The 25,514-nt window shown below is 33.7% G+C and overlaps 1 protein-coding gene across 1 annotated transcript in view; it reads right to left on the bottom strand.

Annotated features, from left to right (window-relative positions):
- LOC127181520 (CUGBP Elav-like family member 5) overlaps positions 1-25,514 on the bottom strand; it is a 192,554-nt gene that overhangs the window by 105,676 nt on the left and 61,364 nt on the right. Inside the window, exon 3 of the mRNA XM_051136301.1 lies at positions 442-490. Coding sequence (XP_050992258.1) covers positions 442-490 — 49 coding nt within the window. The remainder of the gene's footprint in view (positions 1-441; positions 491-25,514) is intronic.

The raw sequence follows: 25,514 nt of genomic DNA, 5'->3' as shown, positions 1-25,514 counted from the left end.
TAATCGGACTGTAACTGTAAAATTCTGTTACAAAGCACAGCAAATCAAACTGTTTGCAACTTGATACAGCATTTTGCATGGTGTGAGAAACTGAAAATAAACAAGATTAAATGCCTACCAAAGACGTCCATCTGACATTGTGCATTTGTTTACAATAAAAACTCTGACTTCGAATTTAAAAATGCTACAAGCGCACACATGCTTATGTGTAATGTTTCTTACAAGCTCTCCTGATCCTATGTCAATAAAAACCACCAAAAACTTCAACAATTAAATAAATCAAATCAATAAATAGCGCAGACCCTGTATATAGACCCCCGAACAGAGTGAAAACACCAGTCAAAGTTAATATCGCCGGCACACAACGGCCGAAACAGAGAGTGAGTGAGAAAATAAATGAGTGTGGAGCAATAAAGTGAGGTAGAAATGAAATCTCTTTACCTCCTCGACTCTCGCTGTCAGCTGGCTTCACCTGAATAGGCCGTGTCATCTGCGGGAGAGAAAGAGAGAGAGGAAGAGAGAAAGGTTAATGTGGAGGTGTAAGACAGAGACAGCCAGAGGAGCAGGTTAGGAGCGCGTCGTTTCGCTCCCGGATTCACAGCTGTCAGAGCCACTGAAGCTCAGAGACGTCAACTCCCAGAAGCCCACGGGCCGCGGGAACCCGCAGCCACTCGCGTACACGCGCGCTTACACGAGCCGTTTCAACGTCACGACTTCGGTACATCTGCCGGGGTTTGAGTTAGACTGAGTTGTGAAATCAGATAAGATGAGAACTACAGGAAAGAAAAATCTCAAATGAGATCTAAATGACATTGTATCTCCTAGGCATCAACGAGAATAAATTGGGATCCAGCTGAGACCTTTTGCTTAGTAATTTCATATGTGTCTCCTCTAGAGATCCAGATGACGTACATTACCAAAATTCAACAGTCTGCAATAAAATGTCAGAGATGTCAATATGAACTCAGATGTTTCACTTCAAATCATCTGAGGTGCAATTTTTAGGGGGAAAAGTCAAATTGCAATTGTGTTTTAATTTTGCAATTTATTTAAATATATAGAATTAAATCAGATTAGATATTTTCTGCAATTAGATATTTTGCCCCTAAAATGTTAACTACAAATCTATATACAAGTATAAATATGATCTAATATATACAAAACAACATAAATATAAATATCTAATCTTTTCCCCTAAAATCTAAAATTGCACAATTGCAATTAGATTCTTTTTTAGATTCTTTTTTAGATTTTTTTTGCGCTGTACTTATTTGTACAGTTACTATTTATATTATTATTATTATTAATTATTTTTGCTGTATTCATTTGCACAACTCTGCCAAAAATGTTATTAATATATATTATATACCAATGTGATAATAATTTAAAAAATAATTATTTTGAATAATTTAATTATTATTTAATTACTTCACTTTTAAGTAAAAAATTAATTTATGTAAAATTACAATATTAATATTTATGGTCATCTTAATTTCTTCATTTTCTTGGTTTCATCAATAAAACAGTATTATTTTGTTGAAAAAATGCACAGAGCCCTTAAATATGTTCTTTTATTATTATTATTATTATTATTATTAACTATTTCGCAGTAAAATACAAATGTGAATATTTAGGAAAAAAATAACTGATTATTTTACAGTACAAACACAAATCTACAATATTAATATTTATGCCTGCCTTTTTTATTTTGAATAAATGAACTATTATTGAATTGTTTCACTTTTAAATACAAAATAATTTATGTAAAGCATTTACTGTGAACCGACACACTCCGAGACACTGACAACTCTGTATGAAGAGCTGCTCACGTGTACAAACGTCCATAGGATTTAAAGAGAAACATTTTTAAGTTTTATACTTCACTGAAACATCATTGCAAGTTAAAAACAGCAACCGCTGAGCAATCTGAGGTCAGGCGAGGTCTGTAGCATCTGTTTAACCCTGCTTTGTTCCATCACTCCATCTCTGTGTTCACTATTTGCTTCTGAATTTCCATCTAAACTTCTCTCTCTTCATTGCATTTTCTCTTCATTACGGTTCACGCTTAAAGATGGATGTTTCTGAATTCGTTAGATGCCTTTTTCCTGGAGCACAGAGGCACAAATTCATTGTCTTTCATGAATACGAAGCGTGTGCTGTGATGCACAGAAAAGCCCAAACACGCACATTTGCATTTGTTTAGTGTCTGATGTGAGGAGGAAGACGAGTGTGTGAAGACGACGAGAGAGAGAGACACAATCTTACGCATCTAATAAGTCGACCCTGAGATGTTTTGTGTGGAGCAGCTTTAAAATCTGTAATCTGATAAGAAGAATGAAAGCTGATCAGATCATGACAGCGTTCTGCATCCTGTACGTGACTCTGCCCTCAACAACAGGAAATCACAGCACCTCCTCCAAATCAAAGCCGACAGGCCACGGACCAGGAGCGCCGTATATTAAACCAGACAAACAGGCAGAGATACTGAATGACAGAAACACAGAAATATAAGTTGAACTTCAGTGCAGAACTCATTCAGCTATGGAAGTCCATTTCCATCGCTGAATACAAAATAAAAAAAGGTAATTGCAATTCTATATCTCGCTATTCTGACTTCTTTTTCTGACATGAATTTCAATAAAGGAGATTTATGCTCAGTAAAAAATATGCTAAATCTCATTCTAAGGGGATTATTAATCACTAATATACTATCAAGCAACCACTTAGAACACCCCGGCAACCACCTAGCAACGCCCTAGAACCCTAACCACATAGCAATGTGCCAAAAACACTCAAAACAGCTGAGCATCCCTGTGACATCCCTAAACACACTAGTGATCACCAAGTGACGCCCTAGCAACCACTCAGAACATCAGAAGAACTTAGCAACCAACCAAATTGCACAACTGACCACCTACAGTAGTGATGCCCTAGCAACCACCCAGCACATCAAAATACCTTAGCAACCACCCAAAACACCCTAGTGACCACCTAGTGATGCCCTAGCAAATGCTCAGAACACCAAGACATCTTAGCAACCACCCAGAGAACCCTAGTGACCACCTAGTGACACCCTAGCAACATCCCAGAGCACCAAAACACCTCGGCAACCACACAAAATGTCCTAGTGACCACCTACTGACACCCAAGCAATCACTCAGAACACCAACACACCTTAGCAACCACCCAAAACACCCTAGTGACCACCTAGTGATGCCTTAGCAACCACTCAGCACACCAAAACACCCTAGTGACCACCTACTGATGCCTTAGCAAATGCTCAGAACACCAAGACATCTTAGCAACTACCCAGAGAACCCTAGTGACACCCTAGCTACAGCCCAGAACAGCAAAACAACTTAGCAAACACCCAAAACACCCTAGTGACCACCTAGTGATGCCCTAGCAAATGCCCAGAACACCAAAAACACCTTAGCAACCATCCAAAGAACCCGAGTGACCACCTAGTGACACCCAAGCAGCCACTCAGAACACCAACACACCTTAGCAACCAACCAAAATGTCCTAGTGTTCACCTAGTGACAACATAGCAACCACCCAGAACACCAGAACACTTTAGCAACCATCCAAAACACCCTAGTGACCACCTAGTGACACCCTAGCAAATGTTCAGAACACCAAAACACCTTAGCAACCAACCAAAATGCCCTACTCACCACCTAATGACGACATAGCAACCCCCCAAGAACACCAGAACACCTTAGCAACCATCCAAAGTACCCTAGTGACCACCTAGTGACACCACAGCAACCACTCAGAACACCAACACACCTTAGCAACCAACCAAAATGTCCTAGTGACGCCATAGCAACCACCCAGAACACCAAAACACTTTAGCAACCACCCAAAACACCCTAGTGACCATCTACTGATGCCCTAGCAAATGCTCAGAACACCAAAACACCTTAGCAACCACCCAGAGAACCCCAGTGACCACCTAGTGACACACAAGCAACTGCTGAGAACATCAAAACACCTTAGCAACCCCCAAAATGCCCTAGTGATCACCTAGTGATTCCCTAGCAACCATCCAGAAAACCAGAACACTTTAGCAACCACCCAAATGCTCTGGTGATGCCCTAACAACCACTCAGAACACCAAAACACCTTAGCAACCACCCAAAATGCCCTAGTGACAACCTAGTGATGCCTTAGCAACCACCCAGACCACTAAACACCTTAGCAACCACCCAAAATGCCCTATCAACCATCCAGAACATAAAAACATGTTAAAAAACACCTTAGAAACACCCAGAACAAACCACATAGCGAACACCACAAAACACAACAAAACACCCTAACAACCACATCGCAACATCCTGGCAACAACCTGGAACTGTGCCGAACACCACATTTTCTTTCGTAAATATAAAAACCTAGTTTTGAATGTACAACTACTTGATTAAAGCAGCAATTCATCTCATTAAACATCACAATTACAACAGAACATTAAATCAATGAACATTTGACCCAGCCTGCATATAAAAAAATATATTCTACAACACTAGCTGAAAAAATGTAAAAGCAATAGCAATTCTTGACAAGGAACGGCAAATAAAAATGGGGAGGGCAGGAGGCGAGCAGGAGCGAGCAGAAGCGCTACACTGAGAAAAATGAAGATGTACAGAGAGACGGGTACAGCAGGTGAGTTGTGTGGTTGCCCGTGGCGACATCGCTGTGGCAGCGGTGATGAAAGACTCTCCTGTATGGAGTTGTCACGGCGACGGCACACTGGGGGCTGAGTCGCAACAGGAAGCGGGGGGCGAAACGGGCCACAGCCGCGACAGGAAGTCAACATCAGCGCTAATGGGGACCTATCGCTCACTTAGGAGGCGAGCCATACAGGAGCGATACACAATAACAATACAACCCTGCACGCCTTTGCACATTTGGATTCTCACAAAGCATTTTTTGAGATTGCTATCACTTCACTAAGGGCCCAAAATAAATTCTGTGCCAGCGGGAGGTGAATTGCGAAAATTGGGCCGTTTTTCCTTTCCATTTGCGGCATACAGCGCGGGTCATGATGCCAATAGCAGCATATATTATGCAGGCTACACATGCTCGAAAGGTCTTACCTCCCACTTCTAAAACTGCAATTACGAATCCATCACAGTGCTTTGTGCATGATACATGTCTACTATGCATGCAATCTAGGGCCACATACACACTGTGGCTGCATTCGGTTGCCAGTTCACCTTTTAGTGCTTAATCCTAGTTACGGGAGTGACAACCGCATTATACAATTGAACTGAACTGAACAACTAGTTGTTAATGACTTATTTAAATGTATTATAGTTGTGATGCAAAAAAAAAATCACAGGGAAGGAGATACGTCTTGACTTGGTTGCCAGATATTGCTATAAAAAACGGCAAATAAGAACAAGCATATAATACATTTTATAAAATAAACAACCTACATCTGCCTACTTTATTATCTCTTTACAACAGATTGCTTTATGAGCTGAGCTGAGACTAAACAACAAGCCAAAAGGCCAAAAGTCAGGGGTTCAGGGATTCACTTCTGTATTTAGGTTGTCACTCCTGAAACTTTACAGTGTGTACATAGCCACTGTAAAGTTCAGGAAGAGTTGACGACCACATTTAAAATACGGCACTGAAGACCCTAATTTATTGTTTTGTGTGTGTGTGGAACAGAACTTGCAAAATTAGCAACATTTTGCAGTCTTTTTCTATTTTGCAGCTGCTATTTTTGACCAAAGAAATATTACAGCAACCAAAAATGTATTATGTTCGAAGACTTTAACTAAAACACAGTTGACAGAGCTGTCATGCTTAATGTATAGAAGGATGGTTAGCAGCAGGGTTGCCAGATCTGTGTAACAAAACGTTACAAAATGCATCAAAACACAATAAAATGTAACCAAACATATTTCTCAGGAGGTTTAAGTTTTTGGGTTTAAGTTTTAGACTAAAAAAACAACCAGCGGCAGCTGTATAAAAGTAGTCCAATTCCGAGGGAAAACTGTGGACTTGGCAACACTGATTTTAGGCTTGTTTTTTTTTTTAAACAATAATCTATGATATGACACTCTAAAGTAGTTAGAGAATGCCAAAAAACGTGGTAATACTTTTAATATTTTTTTATAATATTTTTTTGAAAGAAGACGGTTTAATTGTTGTAAATACTGTGCCTCAACAGAAAAATGCTTAATAAACCCACAAACTGTCCAAAAAGAAACAACATCGACAAGCCTGAAATGGCTCGACCGCAGAACAGAATCACACAGGGGACAGATTTTAACCCCACACCACCAGACATCTTGTCTTCGATTCATATCGATTCTCAATATATATTACAGCAGCATTATCTTCAACACAGAGTGTTACCACCAAACTGCTCCCACGTGAAGCGACTCACGAACACGAGGCTGTCAGTGCTCAATTATGCTTTACGATGCTCATTTTATAATAATAACTGTCATAAATGTGCTGTCATAAAGACAAACGATCCACCTGTCTGCACACACATACACGCATGCTACAGTAAATACATAAATCTGGATGCATGCTGTGTTTATTCTCATGTTCTACTGTACTTACAGCTGCCCTGTGTAAATGATGACTGCAGCAGAATTCTGGGCAAAAACACTGACGCCACATTATTTATACAGGGCTTCCACTTTATGGAATCCCTGTTTACTAATGGTTTTCCTGTGAATGAGGGGAAACACACACACTCATGTACACACACATCAAAACAAACATAGCTTAGCTGGCTAATTAGTTACTAACTGAAAAAAAAATTGTAATATTATTACTGGAACATAAGTATGCATTTTTATGCATATCTAAATATCAACAGTATGCTATGAAAACTTGGTTCTTCCATGGAATTGAATGGAAAGTATATATGAATAAATAAATAAAGGTATTTGTGAATTTTTATCTCACAATTGAGTTTACATCACTCAACTCAGTTTGTTTGTTTTTTGTCAGAATTCTGAGTTTAAATCTCGAAATTCCGCTGTTTTGGTTGTTTTTCTTTTTTGTCAGACTTCAAAAAAAATCTCAAAATTCTGTTTTGTTTGTTTGTGTGTTTTTGTCAGAATTCTGAGTTTAAATGTCCAAGTTCTGTTTTTTTTTTTTTTTTTTCAATTTTGAGTTTACATCTCGAAATTTCATTTTTTTTGTGTGTTTGTTTCTTGTCAGAATTCTGAGTTTAAATGTCGAAATTCTGTTTTTTTTTTTTTTGTCAGAATTCTGAGTTTAAAACTCAAAGTTCTGTTTTATTTGTTTGCTTGATTTTGTCAGAATTCTGAGTTTAAATCTCAAAGTTCCCTTTTTTTGTCAGAATTTTGAGTTTACATCTCGAAATTCCATTTTTTGTTTGCTTGTTTTTTGTTGTAATTCTGAGTTTAAATCTCAAATTTTCTTTTTTTTTTTTTTGTCAGAATTCTGATTCTACATCTCGAAATTCCATTTTTGTTTGTTTGTTTTTTGTCAGAATTCTGAGTTTAAATCTTAAAATTCATTTTTTTCACTAGATTTCTGAGTTTACATCTCAAAACTAAAATTTTTGTCAGAATTCTGAGTTTAAATCTCAAGATTCATTTTATTACATCTCTCAATTCTCATTTTTTCCCCTAAGTTCTGAGTTTACATCTCGTAATACTATTTTTTCCCCTCAAAATTCTGAGTTTATCTACAAAAAGTCAGAACCGTGAGATCACAACACACTCACAATTACCTTTTATTTATTTATTTATTTATTTATTTTATTCCGTGGCAGAAATAAGCTTTCACAGTATGCAGCCTAATTCTAACTACAAATTCAAAAATTACACACATAAGAAATATGAGTATTGATATTTTTCTCTAGTTAATCATTTATCTACTAATTTCTCAGCCCAGTTTAAATGCATTTAGTTTAATTTATTACAAATCTCATTTCAGTAGAAATTAATATAATCAACAGTCAATGAGCTGAACATATCAAAATACTGATATAAATAAATTTATATATCCAAAAAAAATAATGAACCAATGGTCAGCTAAACAACTCGTTTTCAGCTATATAATGAGATGTAGCAGACAGACACAGCTGTTTGCCTGCATGCATCAGAACACACACACTTGCATGTGCATGTGCATGTGCACACTCTCATGTGAGGACACACAGGTGAGAGCGGATTGCGGGTCACGGCGTGGGCCGCTCATCATCTGCAGATGTCCTGTGAGCGGTGACCCCTCACGGCTGCGAGGAAACCATTCATTTTAATGTCTCCAGAGTGCACTGATAACCTATTAGCATTTCACTGCTGCAAACACTTTCAGAACAACACACACAAACAGGGCTTTGTGTTTTCCAGTAGGATGCTAACACAGACTAGGAGAAAATATTAAGCAGCAGAACTGCTTTCAACATATATAAGAAGAAAAAAGTTTCTTGAGCAGCAAATCAGCATTTTAGAATGATTTCTGAGGGATCATTCAGCTTTGAAAATTCAGCTTTGCATCACAGGAATAAATTAAATTTTAAAATATAGTCAAATAGAAAACAGTTGTTTTAAATAGTAATAATATTTCACAATATTACTGCATTTTTGATCAAATAAATGCAGTCTTGATGAGCATAAGACATGCCGTTTAGTGTATATGGCAACACTGTGCACTGTGTTAGAGAACATAACAGACTCAAGTGGATGTTGAGCAGTGAGGTTCATTATCTTGTTATTTAGAGAGTGAAATGAAGAACGCTGTGAGGAAGAAGCGTCTCACCATCTGTCACATAATCATTTACACGTAACCTGAATATTCCACATGAACGTGCACCAGAGCAGCAGCAGATTATCTCACCTCAAGACACACACGACTAACTTAAAAAACACATATATAAGCAACTAAGAAAAAAAACATGATGATGTCTGACAGTAAACCTCTCAATCCCAGCATTCACTGCTGATCCCTGAAGGAATATTCAGCATCTGCGGTCTGCTGTCGACCACAGACAATAAAGAGAAATGCATTTACAGCAATGCATTTACAATGGAAATCAAGCAGGCAAGCAGACGGAGGGTTTACAAGCAGAAATTTGAAGCTTGTACTTTTGTTAATAAATTCTTCAATAAAGCTGTTTGTTATTTGAGTTGTAAAATTAAATAGCTCGCCTAAACATGAAAATCTGCTTAAAATGTGCTCACTGTCAGGCCATCAGAGATGTAGATGACTTTGTTTCTTCATCAGATTTGGAGAAATGTAGCATTACATCACTTGCACACAAATGGATCTTCTGCAGTGAATGGGTGCCGTCAGAATGAGAGTCCAAACAGCTGGTAAAAACATCACAATAATCCACAAGTAATCCACACCACTCCAGTGCATCAATTAAAACAACAACAAATCCATCATTAAGACATTTTTACCTTCAAATCATTGCTTCTGGCTAAAATACGGGTCCTAAATTGATAATGTTGCTTTCCACAGTGAAAAAGTTGTCTCGTCTGAATCAGGGGAGAAATATGCACAGATCAAGCACCGTTTACAAGTAGAAACAGGCCAAAACAGTGGATTTTGATGTGAGAGAAAAACAGAAGATGGCTATATTATGGTTATTATTAAACATTATTATGAATTATGGACTCATATTTTGGCCAAACCAAATGGTTTAAAGTTAAAACATCTTAATGATGGATTTGTTTCTTACAAACACACAGTTTTTTCACTTTTCAAGATGTTAATTGATGAACTGGAGTGGTGTGGATTACTTGTGGATTATTGTGATGTTTTTATCAGCTGTTTGGACTCTCATTCTGACGGCACCCATTCACTACATTGGAGAGCGAGTGATGTAATGCTACATTTCTCCAAATCTGATGAACAAACTGATCTACATCTTTGAAAATTTTAATTTTTGGGGTGAACTATTCCTTTAAATCATTCTTACACATTCAGGTTCACTTTCTGATCACGACTTCCACTGCAAGTGCATCATGTAAAGTTTTCTGAACTGCAGAAGGAGTCAAAACGTGTTGTGTGTGAACAAAATAACTCCATGATTTTGGAAAAAGACATGAGGACCAGTAAATCATTTTCATTTTTTGGTGAACCATTGCTTTAAGCCGCCCATCCGAAGCGCAGCGTCCCCCTCACTCAGCTGTCATGAATACGGCGGATCGATGCGGGGGTCTCGGCTTCAAAAGGTCAGCCATTCAATCGCACCTGCCTTTGTGTGGCCTCCAGCCCCTGGTTGTAGCACACAGCACCGCTAAGTAGAATTAATGGACGTATTGATTGCGCTCCCCACAACTCAGATTGAACGGGGTGAGAGGAGCTCTTGGTGAGCCGGCGGCCACTGAAAGACGTCCAAGACCTCAAACTCACTCAGTGAAAAGACTTTATTTAGATAACACCACAGCAGCATTGATTAAAGCAGATGCTTCGAAGCAAAGGTGAGGCTGTTGTGTGGGTTCGTGAAGGATTGAAGCGTGACGCAAAAAATAGAGCTAATCTGAAATCATGAGAGTCTGAAAGTCAGAGAGCTCGCTATTAAATGGAGCTCAATCACATTTCATCAGGGACTTTTGTTCATTATTGATCATAAGACACAAGTTGTCGGTGTCGTGCCAAATCCTTCCCGCCTATCAAATCATAGCACCCTTAAACCCTCTCAATAAACCCTTGATTGTATTTTTAGTGGGGTTAATGAAGTATAATATAACTTGGAACACTAGATTCTGATTGGTCACTTTTTGTTTTTGAAATAATGATCATAAAACTGTATAACTGATGGTTGTCCTTGGCAAATGAATTACTTCATAACTGCCATGCTAGTTTCGAGTCTCTTGCATCACTTCACTCTCTTGTTCTTCTCAAATAATAAAACAATTTACACTCAAATCAATATTCCATCTCCATTTCTTTAATTATTTGGTGAGCAGCAGCTTTCTGTTGGTGTCCTCATCATCTTGTCGCACTAAAACTCCATCGACTGAATATAAAAAACAAATTAAATTGGACATTATATCACAAAGTTCTATTGTAAAGTTTTAAGTGCGCTCATTTGTGTGGAATTTTGCGCTTTATCAGAATATATATATGTGTGTGTGTGTGTGAGTGTGTGACCCAGGACCACAAAACCAGTCACAAGAATTGGTTAGGATGATAGGACAATATCTGGCCGACATACTAAAAATCTGGAATCTGAGGATGCAAAAAAATCTAGAAAATCGCCTTTAAAGTTGTCCAAATGAATTTCTTAGCAATGCATATTACTAATCAAAAATAAGTTTTGATATATTTACGGTATGAAATTTACAAAATATCTACATGGAACATGATCTTTAGTTAATATCCTAATGATTTTTTGGCGTAAATGAAAAATTCATCATTTTAACCCATACAATGCATTTTTGGCTATTTCTACAAATATGCCTGTGCTACTTAAGACTGGTTTTGTGGTCCAGGGTCACATACACTCCTAAAAATAAAGGTGCTTTAAAAGGTTCTTCACAGTGATGCCATAGAAGAACCATTTTTCTTTAAAGAACCATCGCTTTCTTACCTTTTTATAATCTGAAGAACCTTCTTTTGCCACAAAGACCCTTTTGTGAAACAGAAAGGTTCTTCAGATGTTAAAGGTTCTTTATAGAACCATTTAAACAAAAAAGGTTCTTCTATGGCACCGTGAAGCACCTTCATTTTTAAGAGTGCACATATATATTACTTTAATGTCACAATATTAAATTGTTTGCATTAGAATCAAAGAGTTGTACTGGCTTGGCATTTTAATTTGTGTGTAATTTTGCCATTATTTGCAACATATAACAATAAAATGTAACTGTGTTTAGATTTCAGGACTACATAGATCAATAGGATTTCTAACCAAGAAAAATGTACCATAAAAATGCCATGATTTACTTTGAAGTACCATTTAAATACCATAGTACTTCACATGGTGGTCATTCAGTACCATGCTATTCCTATCTGACACCAGCACTGTATGGTATCTTGCCATAATATGTAGATAAAAAATACAGAAAACACAGTAATGCTGGGAAATATTATTACAATTTAAAATAACTGTGTTCTATTTAAATATACGTGACCCTGGACCACAAAACCAGTCAAAAGGGAACATTTTTTGAAACTGAGATTCATATATCATCTGAATGCTGAATAAATAAGCTTTTCATTGAAGTATGGAATAACATTTGAACAACTATTTAAAAATCTGGAATCTGAGGGTGCAAAAAAATCTAAATATTAAGGAAATCACCTTTAAAGTTGTCCAAATGAAGTTCTTAGCTATGCATATTACTAATCAAAAATTAAGTTTTGATATATTTACGGTAGGAAATGTACAAAATATCTTCACTGAACATGATCTGTTCTTAATATCCTAATGATTTGGCATAAAAGAAAAATCGATCATTTTAACTCATGCAATGTATTGTTGGCTACTGCTACAAATATACTCATGCTACTTACAACTGGTTTTGCGGTCCAGGGTCACATATGTTAAAATGTAATTTATTCCTGTGATTCAAAGCTGAATTTCCAGCATCATTACTCCAGTCTTCAAGCATTTCTGACTATTATCAACAGTGTTGGGAAAGTTACTTTTAAAAGTAATGCATTACAATTTTGCGTTACTCCCTGAAAAAGTAACTAATTACGTTAGCTACTTTTTATGGAAAGTAATGTGTTACGTTACTTTTGCGTTACTTTTAAAATCTGGGCAGGGCTTGCTTCTTTGTTTTTAATATAAAACAATTCTAATGTAAAAGCCCTTTTACACCAAAAGAAATGAATTGAATTGAATTCACCTCAGGCTGAAAGAAAAGTACATTTATGCAGGAGATCACTCTTCAGCTATAAAAAATGAAGCACAAATGTTAGTTTATCTAAAGTAATTTTTGCTTATTAGTATGGTTAAATTGCATCATCAAAGGTCAGCAGCAAAGACACTGGTTAATAAAATGGGATTAAATACATAAAGGATATTTGTTTTATTTAACATATGCAATTGTTTTTATTCATTTTGAGGAACACTGAATCAATGCATGTTCACATTTAGTGTAGAATACAGTAACATCATGTTTACTCACAATTTCCGACATTTCGAGACTTGTCAATCAAAAAATGGGGAAAAAAGTAACTGGTGTTACTTATTTGAAAATGTAACTCAGATATTTTCTTAGAAATTCAAAAGTAATGCGTTACTTTACTAGTTAGTCGAAAAAAATAATATTATTACATAACTCACGTTACTTGTAATACGTTACCCTCAACACTGATTATCAATGTTGAAATCAGTTGTGCTGCTTCACATTTTGAAACTGTGATACATTTTTAAATGTTACTGTCACTTTTGACCAATTTTATGCGTCTTTGTTTAATAAAAGTATTAATTTCTTAAGCCTTAAAAAGTCTTACTGAGCCCAAACTTTTGAACGGTAGCTTCGGGAGCTCATTATAGGTGTTGGCAACAGCACTGGAATCACAGTGATAGACAGGAGTGTGGATTTTCATGTTCATGTGATCTGCTGACATCAACATCAACACTAGCTGTGGGCGAGTGAGTCGCTCTCTAGATTTCTCCTTCTCTCTGCTTCAGTCTCTCGCTCTGGTTCCCTGTCTCTCCGTCTCTCCCTCAGGGCTCAGCTAAAACATATCCTGCTCTGCTCCAAAATAAAATCAATACAACAGAAACACACACACATACACGGCTGTATCCAGACACACAGAAGATGACTGTATGTGACTGCAGGCAACAACAACATACTCTTCAAATCCAGGTCACACACTCCGTAGGAGAGAGTTAATGAAGAGAAAGACAGCTCATAAGAGAAATACACATACAACAACGAGATCTCTTTCACATCTCGCTTGTTGCTTTTAGAAATCAATGAGAATAAGCAGTTTGGAAGATGTTGCTCTTTAGAAAAACATCCTAAATGCATTTCATCTAGTGCGTAGATGTGAGATCTGGAGAAACGTAGCATTACGTCACTCGCTCTCCAATGCAGCGAATGGGTGCCATCAAAATGAGAGTCCAAACAGCTGATAAAAACATCACAATAATCCACAAGTAATCCACACCACTCCAGTCCATCAATTAACATCTTGTGAAGAGAACAAACTGCATGTTTGCAAGAAACAAATCCATTATTAATGCACTGTAACTTTAAACAGCCACTTTTGACCAAAATACGAGTCCATAATCCATAATAATGCATCCACCAACATATTTGTTTAGAGCTGTTTTGGCCCGTTTTTACTTGTAAAGAGTGCATATTTCTCTCCTGATTCAGAAAGGACAACCTTTTCACTGAAAAGAGCAATATTGTGAATAGAGGAGAACGGTTTGAAGTTAAAAATGTCTTAATGATGGATTTGTTTCTTATAAACACACAGCTTTTTGCTTCACAAGATGTTAATTGATGGACTGGAGTGGTGTGGATTATTTGTGGATCACTGTGATGTTTTTATCAGCTGTTTGAACTCTCATTCTGACGGCACCCATTCACTGCATTGGAGAGCGAGTGACGTAATGCTACATTTCTCCAAATCTCACATCTACACACTAGATGAAATGCATTTAGGATGTTTTTCTAAAGAGCAACATCTTCCAAACTGCTTATTCTCATTGATTTCTAAAAGAAACAAGCGACGGCACCCATTCACTGCAGAGGATCCGTTCTCATTTTTGAATGAACTGTATCTTTAAGGAATTTTATGACAATTGAGATAAAGAAAAAAGCAACTAAAATTGACACACAGACAGAAAAGGAGGTCGAAGGAAATCAAGGAAAGCTGACGGGATTGAAGGAGTGAAGAGGAAGCGAGAAGGGACTAGACAGTAGCTTGAGACGAACAGCGAACGGAGGCCAGCTTCTACACAATGAAAAGTGTTTCGACACCAGATTTCATATTCATACTTCTGTAAGACTCAGCAGAGAGAAATGTCTACATAGCAGAATGGAGAATAGCCCGGGGAAGAGCTTCTGCTGCGCTGCAGATCTGCTTGTTTGTACTCTCACCGTGTTAATTCGCCTTTGCTCTGCGCTCAGCTTCCTCCTCGGCTCGTGTGCAAGTCAAACAGGGCTGTGAATGCATGCGATATTATAAGTGTGTGTTCAATCTGTGGAGAAGGTAACACTGCAGGGATAGTTCACACAAAAATCAGTATTCTGTCTTCATTTACTCAATGGCATGTTGGTCGAACTCCACGTGTGAAACACGCTTACTGTTTATGTTAAGCTGTGTTTTTAGTTTTCATTTTAATTCTCGTTTACATATTGTGTGTACATTTTGTGTTTACATTTAGTTTTTTATATTTCTATTTGGCTTTAACTTATTTTTTTTTAGTTTTACTAATTTTAGTACTTAAACTTTTGAATTACAGCTTTTATATTTCTGTTTTCAATATTCATTTTAATTTTAGTTTAAGTTTTAGTAATGTTGTTATGTGCTTTTGTTATTCCTTTTTAATATTTATATTTGGCTTTAATTTATGTCTACTCCAATTTTTAGTATTTTCGTACTTAAACATTGGAATTAGCTGCATATTAACTATATTTTTTTCCCAAAATTTATTTAATTTTTAGTAATTTTATGTGTGTAATTCTTTAAAAAATTATTTAGCTCTGATTATTTTATTTTGTTTTATTTTATTTTATTTTATTTAATTCCAGTTTAGTCATTTTAGTACTTCAACTTATTTTTTCAATTATTTCCCAAAGCAAGTTACAATTTTCATTTTTTCAAAAGTTCGTACTTAAACACTTAAATTAAAATTAAAATTAATTACTAAAATTAAAATATATGTACTATTTCATACTATCTACTATTTCATATATTATCTCATACTATTTTATCAGCTATACTCTTCGATTGAGAACTAAAAATGCAAAAAAATAAATAAATAAATAAATAAATAATGATAATAAAATAAAATAAAAATAAAACATTAAATTAAAGTAAAAAATGAACTAACTCATACAGCTGTATGCATGCAAATATGCTATCATATTGTAACCATGGGGGAAAAATTCAATCAAACCAATAAAAAAAAAAAAAAAAACTAATAAAAAAATAAATAAAACCTTCAACCTTTGATCTGTAAAAAAAGTATTTGGAAATGTATTATTTTTATTGATGACCATACATAACTGCGATCAATCAATCAATTAATTTTATATTATACAAATAATAATAAATAAAATAAATTAATAAAATAAAACAGAACAGAAATTGAAAATATAAGCATAAAACAAACTTTAATTATAGTTTAATTCATTATAAACAATAAACAACATCTATTATAAATGTCAGAATTAAAAAATAAATAAATTAAACAAACTTTCGGCATGTGGGAAATAAACTATATATGCTATACAAATAAACTTGTACCACTTTCATTCAGACGGATCCAAACGTGTGCTTTGCGCGTTTTGCTTATTTGACATTAATTGCATTACTGAATATAAGTTGCAGAACATTTCAGGAAATAAAAAAAATAACATGAATATTTAATATACGATATAATTCTTCTAGTGTTTAAAAGGATTTTTTTTTTAGCAGAATTTGGGCAACATTAGGACGCATGTTCCTTAAGCTGGAGTCACAGAGCGCATGCTTTGGCTGCAGGCTTATGCATATGTGTTTGCATTTAAACAGCACAGCTGTCACTGAGAATTACATCCCCTCACGTCGCTCTGCCTGAGATATGACAGCTGTGATGTGAGAGGACGAGTCGAATCGAGAGAGAGAGAGAAGACAGAGAAAGGGTGAAGTCGACAGCCGACGGGGGAGAATGACGGTGTGAGTCCGTGAGAGGAAGGACAAGATTACACTCATTCACACTCACTCCTGTTTACACTCGTGACCAGATCTGGAGCAGAACGCCTGCAAGGAGAGGCTTCTCTGACAAACACCCATCTGCTGATGTTAAACACTCACTGTTTACTAGATCTGCATTTCCTGGAAAATGTGCAAAGTGCTGGCAAGGCAGCAAAAGAATAATGTTAGTTCTTAGTTTCAAGTTTTAGTATTTCAGTCGTTCCTGCAGCTGAAACAGTACAGCACGGTGCTAGCAACACCAAGGTCATAGGTTCGATTCCCAGGGAATGACAAGAACTGATCAAATGTGAGCGTGTACCTTGAATGCAGTGTAAGTTGCTTTGGATAAAAGCATCTGCCAGATGCATAAATGTAAATGATTTCGTAAACATGCATGAGTGAAGGCCACACGTCCACATCTGGTCACATTTGGCGATGATAAAAGGTGAAATTCGAGCAAAGACCAATCTCTGAATATTCAGTACAGGCAAAAAAGAAACAAAAAAAATGTGAAAACCAACTGCAATTCTGCATGCAAATATTACAATGACATCATCACTTCAACATTCAATTCTATTAAGTTTTTAATTTTTTCATTGTAAATTTAAAGCACAAAATTACATAAAAGTGCTGGTAAGTTTCACAAATAAACAAAACAAACAAAAACTTTTTTTTTTTAACAAACAAACCACAAACCCCAATAACATTTGTTTGTTATAGTTGTTATAACTTCAAAAGCTATTTTTTCTATATACCTCTTTAAAAATTAAATGAAATAAAAGCTATTAATATTAAATATATTAAAAAAGAATAACAAAAGCACATAAAATTACTACAAAATAAATAGAATTTGAAAACTATAACTATATATTCAAAAGTAGTAAAATTACTAAAAAATGGAATAAAAATAAATTAAAGTCAAATAGAAATTTAAAGAAAACTAAAAAGAATAGCAAAACCACATAAAATTACTAAAACTTCAATACTGAAACCAAAATATGTAATTAAAAAAAAAATTCAGAAGTTTAAGTACTAAAATTACTAAAACTGAAATAAAAATAAACTAAAGCCATAGAAAAATATGCAAAATATTTAAAAACAAAAAAAAATAAAAAAAAATAAAAACAAGAGCACATAACGAAATAACAAAAACGTAAACTATTAAAATGAAAACCAAAAACACAAAAATCTAAAAATATAACAATATTAAAATGAAAAATGAAAAATGAAGTACTAAAATTACTAAAACTGAAATTATATATATATACATATATATATATATTATATATATATATATACACACACATATACATACATATACACTGCCCTCCAAAAGTTTGGAAACGCGCTAGAAAAGTGGGGTTTTGGACAATATTGGCATGAATCCTTTTTAATTTGTGATAATTTTGCACTGATAAGGGACAACACAAACTACCAAAACATATTTTGTTACATAAACAGTTCATACATAGAAAAAACTTACATTTTCAATTCATCAAAACATCCAGCATTAGCAGCTATTACAGCTCTGCATAATCTGGGCCTAAATTCATTGTATTCTAAACTTAATTGGCAATCAATTGTTGAATCAATTAAGGTGTGCTGACCCAAAAATCTTTTAAAAACCTGGGCCAAGTTTAAACCAGTAACCAGGCATCACAGCTGGCAAAGGGGCATGTCTGACTTTGACATGTATATATTGCCATTATTATGTAATCGAAATGAACATTATTATTGCTGCTCTTCAATGATAATGTCAAGTTACTTTAATGAATTTGCACCAAAAAATGATGAGGATTTATGCTGATATCGTCCAAAACCACACTTTGCCAGGGGTGTTTACAAACTTTTGGAGGGCAGTGTGTATATATATATATATATATAAAATATTAAAATATATTAAAATATATTAAAAGGACAATTAAATCTGGATGTACACTTTGGAAATTACAATAATTTATAAATAAATAAATAGCAAAGCCCAATCTTTCATAACGCTCAAAAATCATACAGCTGTTTGTATGCATTTTCAAACTGTAGCTAAATAATAAAACCTGACTAGAGAACTACAATTTTTGGTGCACTATCCCTTTAGCTTTAAAAACATTTTGATATAATTCAAAAGCATTATAATAAATGTTCAAATAAGAGACAAAACATCTGAAAAATCAGCATTGGCCCAGAATTCCCACATCAGAGGATCCTCTGGTGACAAACTTCTCACGCACCAGTGATTCTGACAAAAACACAGGCACACATTACACACGCAACTTTGAAAACACACACACACACACTCACTTCCCACTTAAATGTTACGCTGATTGGTGCCAAGCTAGAATGCGGCGGACGCCAAATGCCAGTGACCTGCTCTTTGCACCCCTGACTTCCTGTCAGGCAGGAAACGCATCATAAATGAGTGCTGGGCGCTGGAGGGCGAGTGCATGGGTATAATTTCAGCGGCGGTGGCACCTGCCGCACCGAGAGTGTCTGACCATCAGAATGAATGGGGTCACAGCACACGTGATCGGCAAACTCTCATTTATATGTAAATGATGCGAGCTCTACATCCACACACACACACACACACACACACATACTTCAACACTCGCTTACTCGTTCTGCCTGGAATACACACACGCACTGACACACAAAAGCCCTAAACCCTAGTGAGCTGCATCACTGTCTACATAGACAGCTGCATACTAAGGGCGCTGGATGCAGCGGAGCGGAAGGGAACAGAACCAGGTTCAGGAGACACGCTTTAAAAGTTGAACTTGATGTGGAGTCTTGAAAAACAGGACGCTTGTGGCAAATGACGCAGCTTTCAGAAAGACACATACCAATGGTCAAAGACGTTTGTCTAGTGCATATTTAAATAAAACCAAAATACTAAAAACCTGAATGCAATAACATGACCTGTGTGAACACAGCATGACAATAAGTGTTGTTATTGTTAGCTAAAACTGAAACAATTCAAAATTATTTACAATTGAAATGAAGCTGAAACAAAATGATCAGATGAAAAACAAACTTGAAAAATTAAAAATGTAAAAAATTAAAATTATAACTGTTGCCTTCACAAATAATTGAAAAATTAAGTTGAAGTACTACAATGCCAAACTGAAATCAAATCAAATTAAATTAAATTAGAGATAAATAAAAATATAAGAAAAGAATAACAAAAGCACATAAAATTACTAAAAATTCAAATACAGTTTAAAAAAGAAAATAGACTAAAAATATAGATTAAATGATTAAAACTGGAATAAAATAAAATAAATTAAAATAAATAAAAAGAGCTAAATAAAAATATTTTTAGAAAGAATAACAACAGCACATAAATTACTAAAAATTCAAATACATTTTGGAAAAAAAAATAGACTAAATGACTAAAACTGGAATAAAATAAAATAAAACAAAACAAAACAAAACAAAACAAAACAAAATAAAATAAAATAAAATAAAATAAAATAAAATAAAATAAAATAAAATAAAATAAAATAAAGACCAGAGCGAAATGAAAACATTTTTTTAAAGAATTACAAAGGCACATAAAATTACTACAAATTAAAGTAAATTTTGGCACAAAAATATAGCTAAAATAAAGCTAATTCAAACGTTTAAGTACAAAAATACTAAAATAGGAGTAAAAAAAAAAAATTAAAGCCAAATAAAAATAATAAGAAACTAAAAAGAATAACAAAATAGACTAAAAATATAGATTAAATGATTAAAACTGGAATAAAATAAAATAAAATAAAATAAATAAAAAGAGCTAAATAAAAATATTTTTAGAAAGAATAACAACAGCACATAAATTACTAAAAATTCAAATACATTTTGGAAAAAAAAATAGACTAAATGACTAAAACTGGAATAAAATAAAATAAAACAAAACAAAACAAAACAAAATAAAATAAAATAAAACAAAATAAAATAAAATAAAATAAAATAAAGACCAGAGCGAAATGAAAACAAGTACAAAAGCACTAAAATAAAATAGGTTTAAGTAAAAAAAAATAGGAAAAAAAAAAAAAATTAAAGCCAAATAAAAATAATAAGAAACTAAAAAGAATTTTTTAAAGAATTACAAAAGCACATAAAATTACTACAAATTAAAGTAAATTTTGGCACAAAAATATAGCTAAAATAAAGCTAATTCAAACGTTTAAGTACAAAAATACTAAAATAGGAGTAAAAAAAAAAAAATTAAAGCCAAATAAAAATAATAAAAAACTAAAAAGAATAACAAAAGCAAATAACAACGATACTAAAACAAAAATTAAACTGAATATTGAAAACAAAATTTATAAATATAAATATGGTAATTTAAAAGTTTAAGTACTAAAATTACTAAAACTAAAATTAAATTAAATTAAAGCCATATAGATATATAAAAAAAACTAAAAAGAATAACAAAAGCACATAACAAAACAAAAATGTAAACAAAAATGAAAATGAAAACTAAAAACACGAGCATAATATATAACAATATAAGCGAATTCAACAAGTTAAGGTACTAAAAAAGTACTAAAATTACTAAAATTGAAATAAAAATAAACTAAAGCCAAATAGAAATTAAAAAACTAAAAAAAGTAAAAATAAAATAACAAAAGCACATAACAAAATGACTAAAACTAAATAAAAATATATTAAAAATATTTTTACAAATGTATTAAGTACTAAAATTACTAAAACTTTACCTAAAATATAATATTAAAATAATAATTAATACCACAGTAGTATATAAATAATACTAAATTGTCTTCTCCAGGATCCTCACAGATAGCAATAAAGTGCAAGAGAGATTCTACTCACACAAATTATTTAAATTGTTTACATCAGCATATTGCTAAGCTAATTAATTACATTTTATTGATTTGGTTTGCCTCAGAGTTTGATGCTGTGTCAACAGGAAAAATTGCATTCTTTCAAAGGACAAATGCAATGCTGCCTTAGAATTTAGAGAGAATAAGACCATGTTTATTTAATGATTGCATGATGATTATGCTGCCACCTAAGATCCCTTAAAACCCTTGACGCCTAGATAGACAGCTCCCTAAGTTTGGAGAACAGCAAAACAAACACTCACTCAAACCACTGTAAGTGCAAAGAAACCGGAAAACGGGTGAATAAAACCTCTCAGAAGACTCCTGTGAACTCATAGAGGAAGATTGCTTGATATTCCCCGAACACATCAGAAGTCTGTTTAATCAGAGACGGATCTACAGTACACCGCTGCATCTTAACAGCCTATTTATTCAGGCCCAGAATCCAGTAAACACATCCACGGATCCTTTAAAACGCTTTGGGCTCTTAATGCTGCAGATTTAAGATTGGTAAATAATGAATGCGCTGTGATCTTCAACTCCACACCATCGCTGGACCCACAAAGTGAGAGACGGGATCTCTTACTGAGATTTATATGGCACTGACTATGTAAAATATGCATGCATATACGCTTTCACGTCTGGAATGAAGTGGATTGCAGGTAATAATGACATCCAGCATTAGTGCTGCAGTAAAGTGAAGCAGGTACACATTAGGAGGTCATATTCTGTGCTTTCACATGTGCACGTATGATGTTAGTCAAGGTTTCTTGCGCCAAAAACACTCGTGATATAGTTTTACATGACCACTTTCAACCGTTTATGATCATGAATGCAAGACAAGCTTTTTATAAATACATCTGGTTTGTAATTGAAAGTGCTTTACAAATAGGTTAGAAATAGAGTTAAAATTAATTAAAGAGTAAGCAGTAAATTATAAAAATAAATAAATCATACAAAAGTTTGATACATTAAAAGAATGAATCTGTATCTGAAAAAATATATAGAAGATTAAATATACATTTAAAAAAAAATTTTGTTCAAAAACAAAAATTATATAAAAGTTACATATTTTAAAAAAGAAAGAATATAAAAGAAGAAAATAATAGTAAAATTTCTATTCAGGCAGAAATAAACAGTCTGTTTTTACTAAGTACCTTTATTATATTTCTATACGTAAACTGACATAATAGACATAATAAAAAAGAAAAACATAAAAGAAAAAAACCCCACAAAAATTAACATTTAATACATCAGAGTTTTTTTTTTTTAAATCATATAAAAGTCAGATTAAAAGAATTAATATGAAAACAAAAAATAAATATAGAACATAAAATTATAGTAGAATTACTACTCCAGCAGAAAAACTATCACACCTTTAAAAATGGCAAAAGTCATAAAAATATAAAAATCTAAATCTATAAAACATCTTTAAATTATTCTGACCTATAAAGAAAAGTCATAAAAAATTAAAATTATATAAATAATATTTTTTGTAAAAATCCAATATATATATATATATATATATATATATATATGTAAATTGAAATAATAGACATACTAAACAAAAAGGACAAATACAAAAGTCAATAAAAAAACATTTAAATCATCTAAATTTTAAATAACTGTTAAAAAACAAAAATCATTTAAATGCCAAATATGTTAAAAAGAATGAATATGAAAAGATAAAATAATACAAAAAATACTAGCCTGTTTTCACAAAGTACATTTATTAAATTTCTATACGTAAACTGACATAATAGACATATTAAAAAAAACACAAATATAAAAGTAAAAAATGAATCTATAAAAATCAAAATATTTAAAGAAATCATTAAAATGATTTTAAAAATCATATAAAAGTCTTATTTAAAAAAAATGAATCGTCTAAATTTTAAATAATTGTTAAAAAACAAAAATCATTTAAATGCCAAATATGTTAAAAAGAACGAATATGAAAAGATAAAATAATAGTACTAGCCTGTTCTCATGAAGTACCTTTATTATATTTCTATATTTAAACTAACATAATAAACATATAAAAAACACAAATATAAAAGTAAAAAATTAATCTATAAAAATCAAAATATAAAATGTGATTTTAAAAATCATATAAAAGTCATATTTAAAAAAGAAAATGAATGTGAGAGCAAAAAATAAATATAGAACATAAAATAAGAATTGGTAGAATTACTATTCCAGCAGAAAGAGTATTGCATCTTTAAAAACGGAAAAAGTCATAAAAATACAAAAATGCAAATCTATAAATCATCTTTAAATTAACCTGACCTTTATATGTTAATTTAAACTGGATTAAAAAGAATGAATAATGGCTATGAAAATAAAAAAATGGACATGAATTGAAATAACATCATGCAAGCAAGTAGATTTAAAAATGTAGAAATCCTTTAGAAATCCCATTTGTAAATGACCTCGGTTATGATGTAGTTCACACTCTGCCTTATCAGGATGGGTCAAGTTGATAAATAATAAATGGGATGTGTAAATGTGGGCGTCTTATGTTAATGAGCTCTTAAATGGGTGGAGCTTTACATATTTCCTTACATCTTTTTACTTTCATGTTACGTGACCATTAACCATTAACCAACATCAGAGAACCAGCTTGCAATTCAGTAAATTACTGAAATATTAACTTAAAATCTCACTGGGACTGACGAAAGAGTTTATATTTAAGATTTGCATTGAAAATTGGTCTTTTCTCATATCACTCTTGACTGATCTGCAGCCAAAGCTTATCATCATCATCATCCTGATCTTCATCAGCATCATTAGAGTTGCTTTCACCGCGGTGTGTCAGCGCGTCTAACCTCTCCAACCCATAATTACACCATTTCAGCCGAACAATAGCCGGCTTTTTAATAAGAAGCTTATTTTCTTTATGATTCCCTAAAATTGAGGGTAAATAAACTCCCAGGACTATATCCTGCCCTGCTGACTCCATGAGCTCTGTAATTACGTTCAGGAGAAAGCGCCGGCCACCTATTGATATGCCACAAAACCAGGGGAAGCGTCTAGAAGTGTGGCGTTAATGAGGAGCGGGAGGGTGGATCTCCGGAGGGTTCTGCTTATCTTCCGTCCCCGAGGGCAGAAACCCAACGCCGCCTGCGTGCATTTAAACCCTTTACAAACGCTGTAATCACCTGAACCGGGGCTTTAATGGACCCTCTGCTGCTCAGATAAAACTACAGCTACCAGAGACCTGACAGCGTGAAAGACACACACAAAGAGAGAGACGTGAGCCGTCAGGAGGAAGACACACAGGTCCTGTCTCGAATGTCACACTTAAATGCTGTTCTCAGCCCCAGTCTGCTGTCTACATAGGAAGCTACATTCTAAAAAAAAACATATAATGGTTTGAAAGTCTCTCTTTCAGAGAAAGATGCTCAACTACTTTAATGAGATGAAGAATTGTTTTTGGCAATGCTTTAAATAAAACAGACTTCTGTTCAAAACTTTGGGGTTATTAGGATTTTTTTAATGTTTTGAAAGTCTCTTCTGCTCACCAGGGCTGCATTCATTTGATCAAAAATACAGTAAAACCAGTAAAATTGTGAAATATTTTTGCAATTTCAAATAACTATTTTCTATTCGAATATATTGTAAAATGTAATTTATTTCTGTGATCAAAACTGAATTTTCAGCATCATTACTTCAGTCTTCAGTGTCACGTGATCCTTCAGAAATCATTCTAATATGCTGATTTAATTCTCAATATATATTTCTTATTGTTATCAATGTTGAAAACAGTTGTGCTGCCTTTTATTTATTTATGTATTTTTTTAGGTGCATATTTATTTATTTATTTCATTGGTTATACATTTTTGATGATTTTTTGAT

The sequence above is a fragment of the Labeo rohita genome, chromosome 2 (genome assembly GCF_022985175.1).
Source record: "Labeo rohita strain BAU-BD-2019 chromosome 2, IGBB_LRoh.1.0, whole genome shotgun sequence".
NCBI lineage: Eukaryota > Metazoa > Chordata > Actinopteri > Cypriniformes > Cyprinidae > Labeo > Labeo rohita.
The sequence above is the reverse complement of the archived record's forward strand: the minus strand, read 5'-3'. Positions and strand labels throughout refer to the sequence as shown.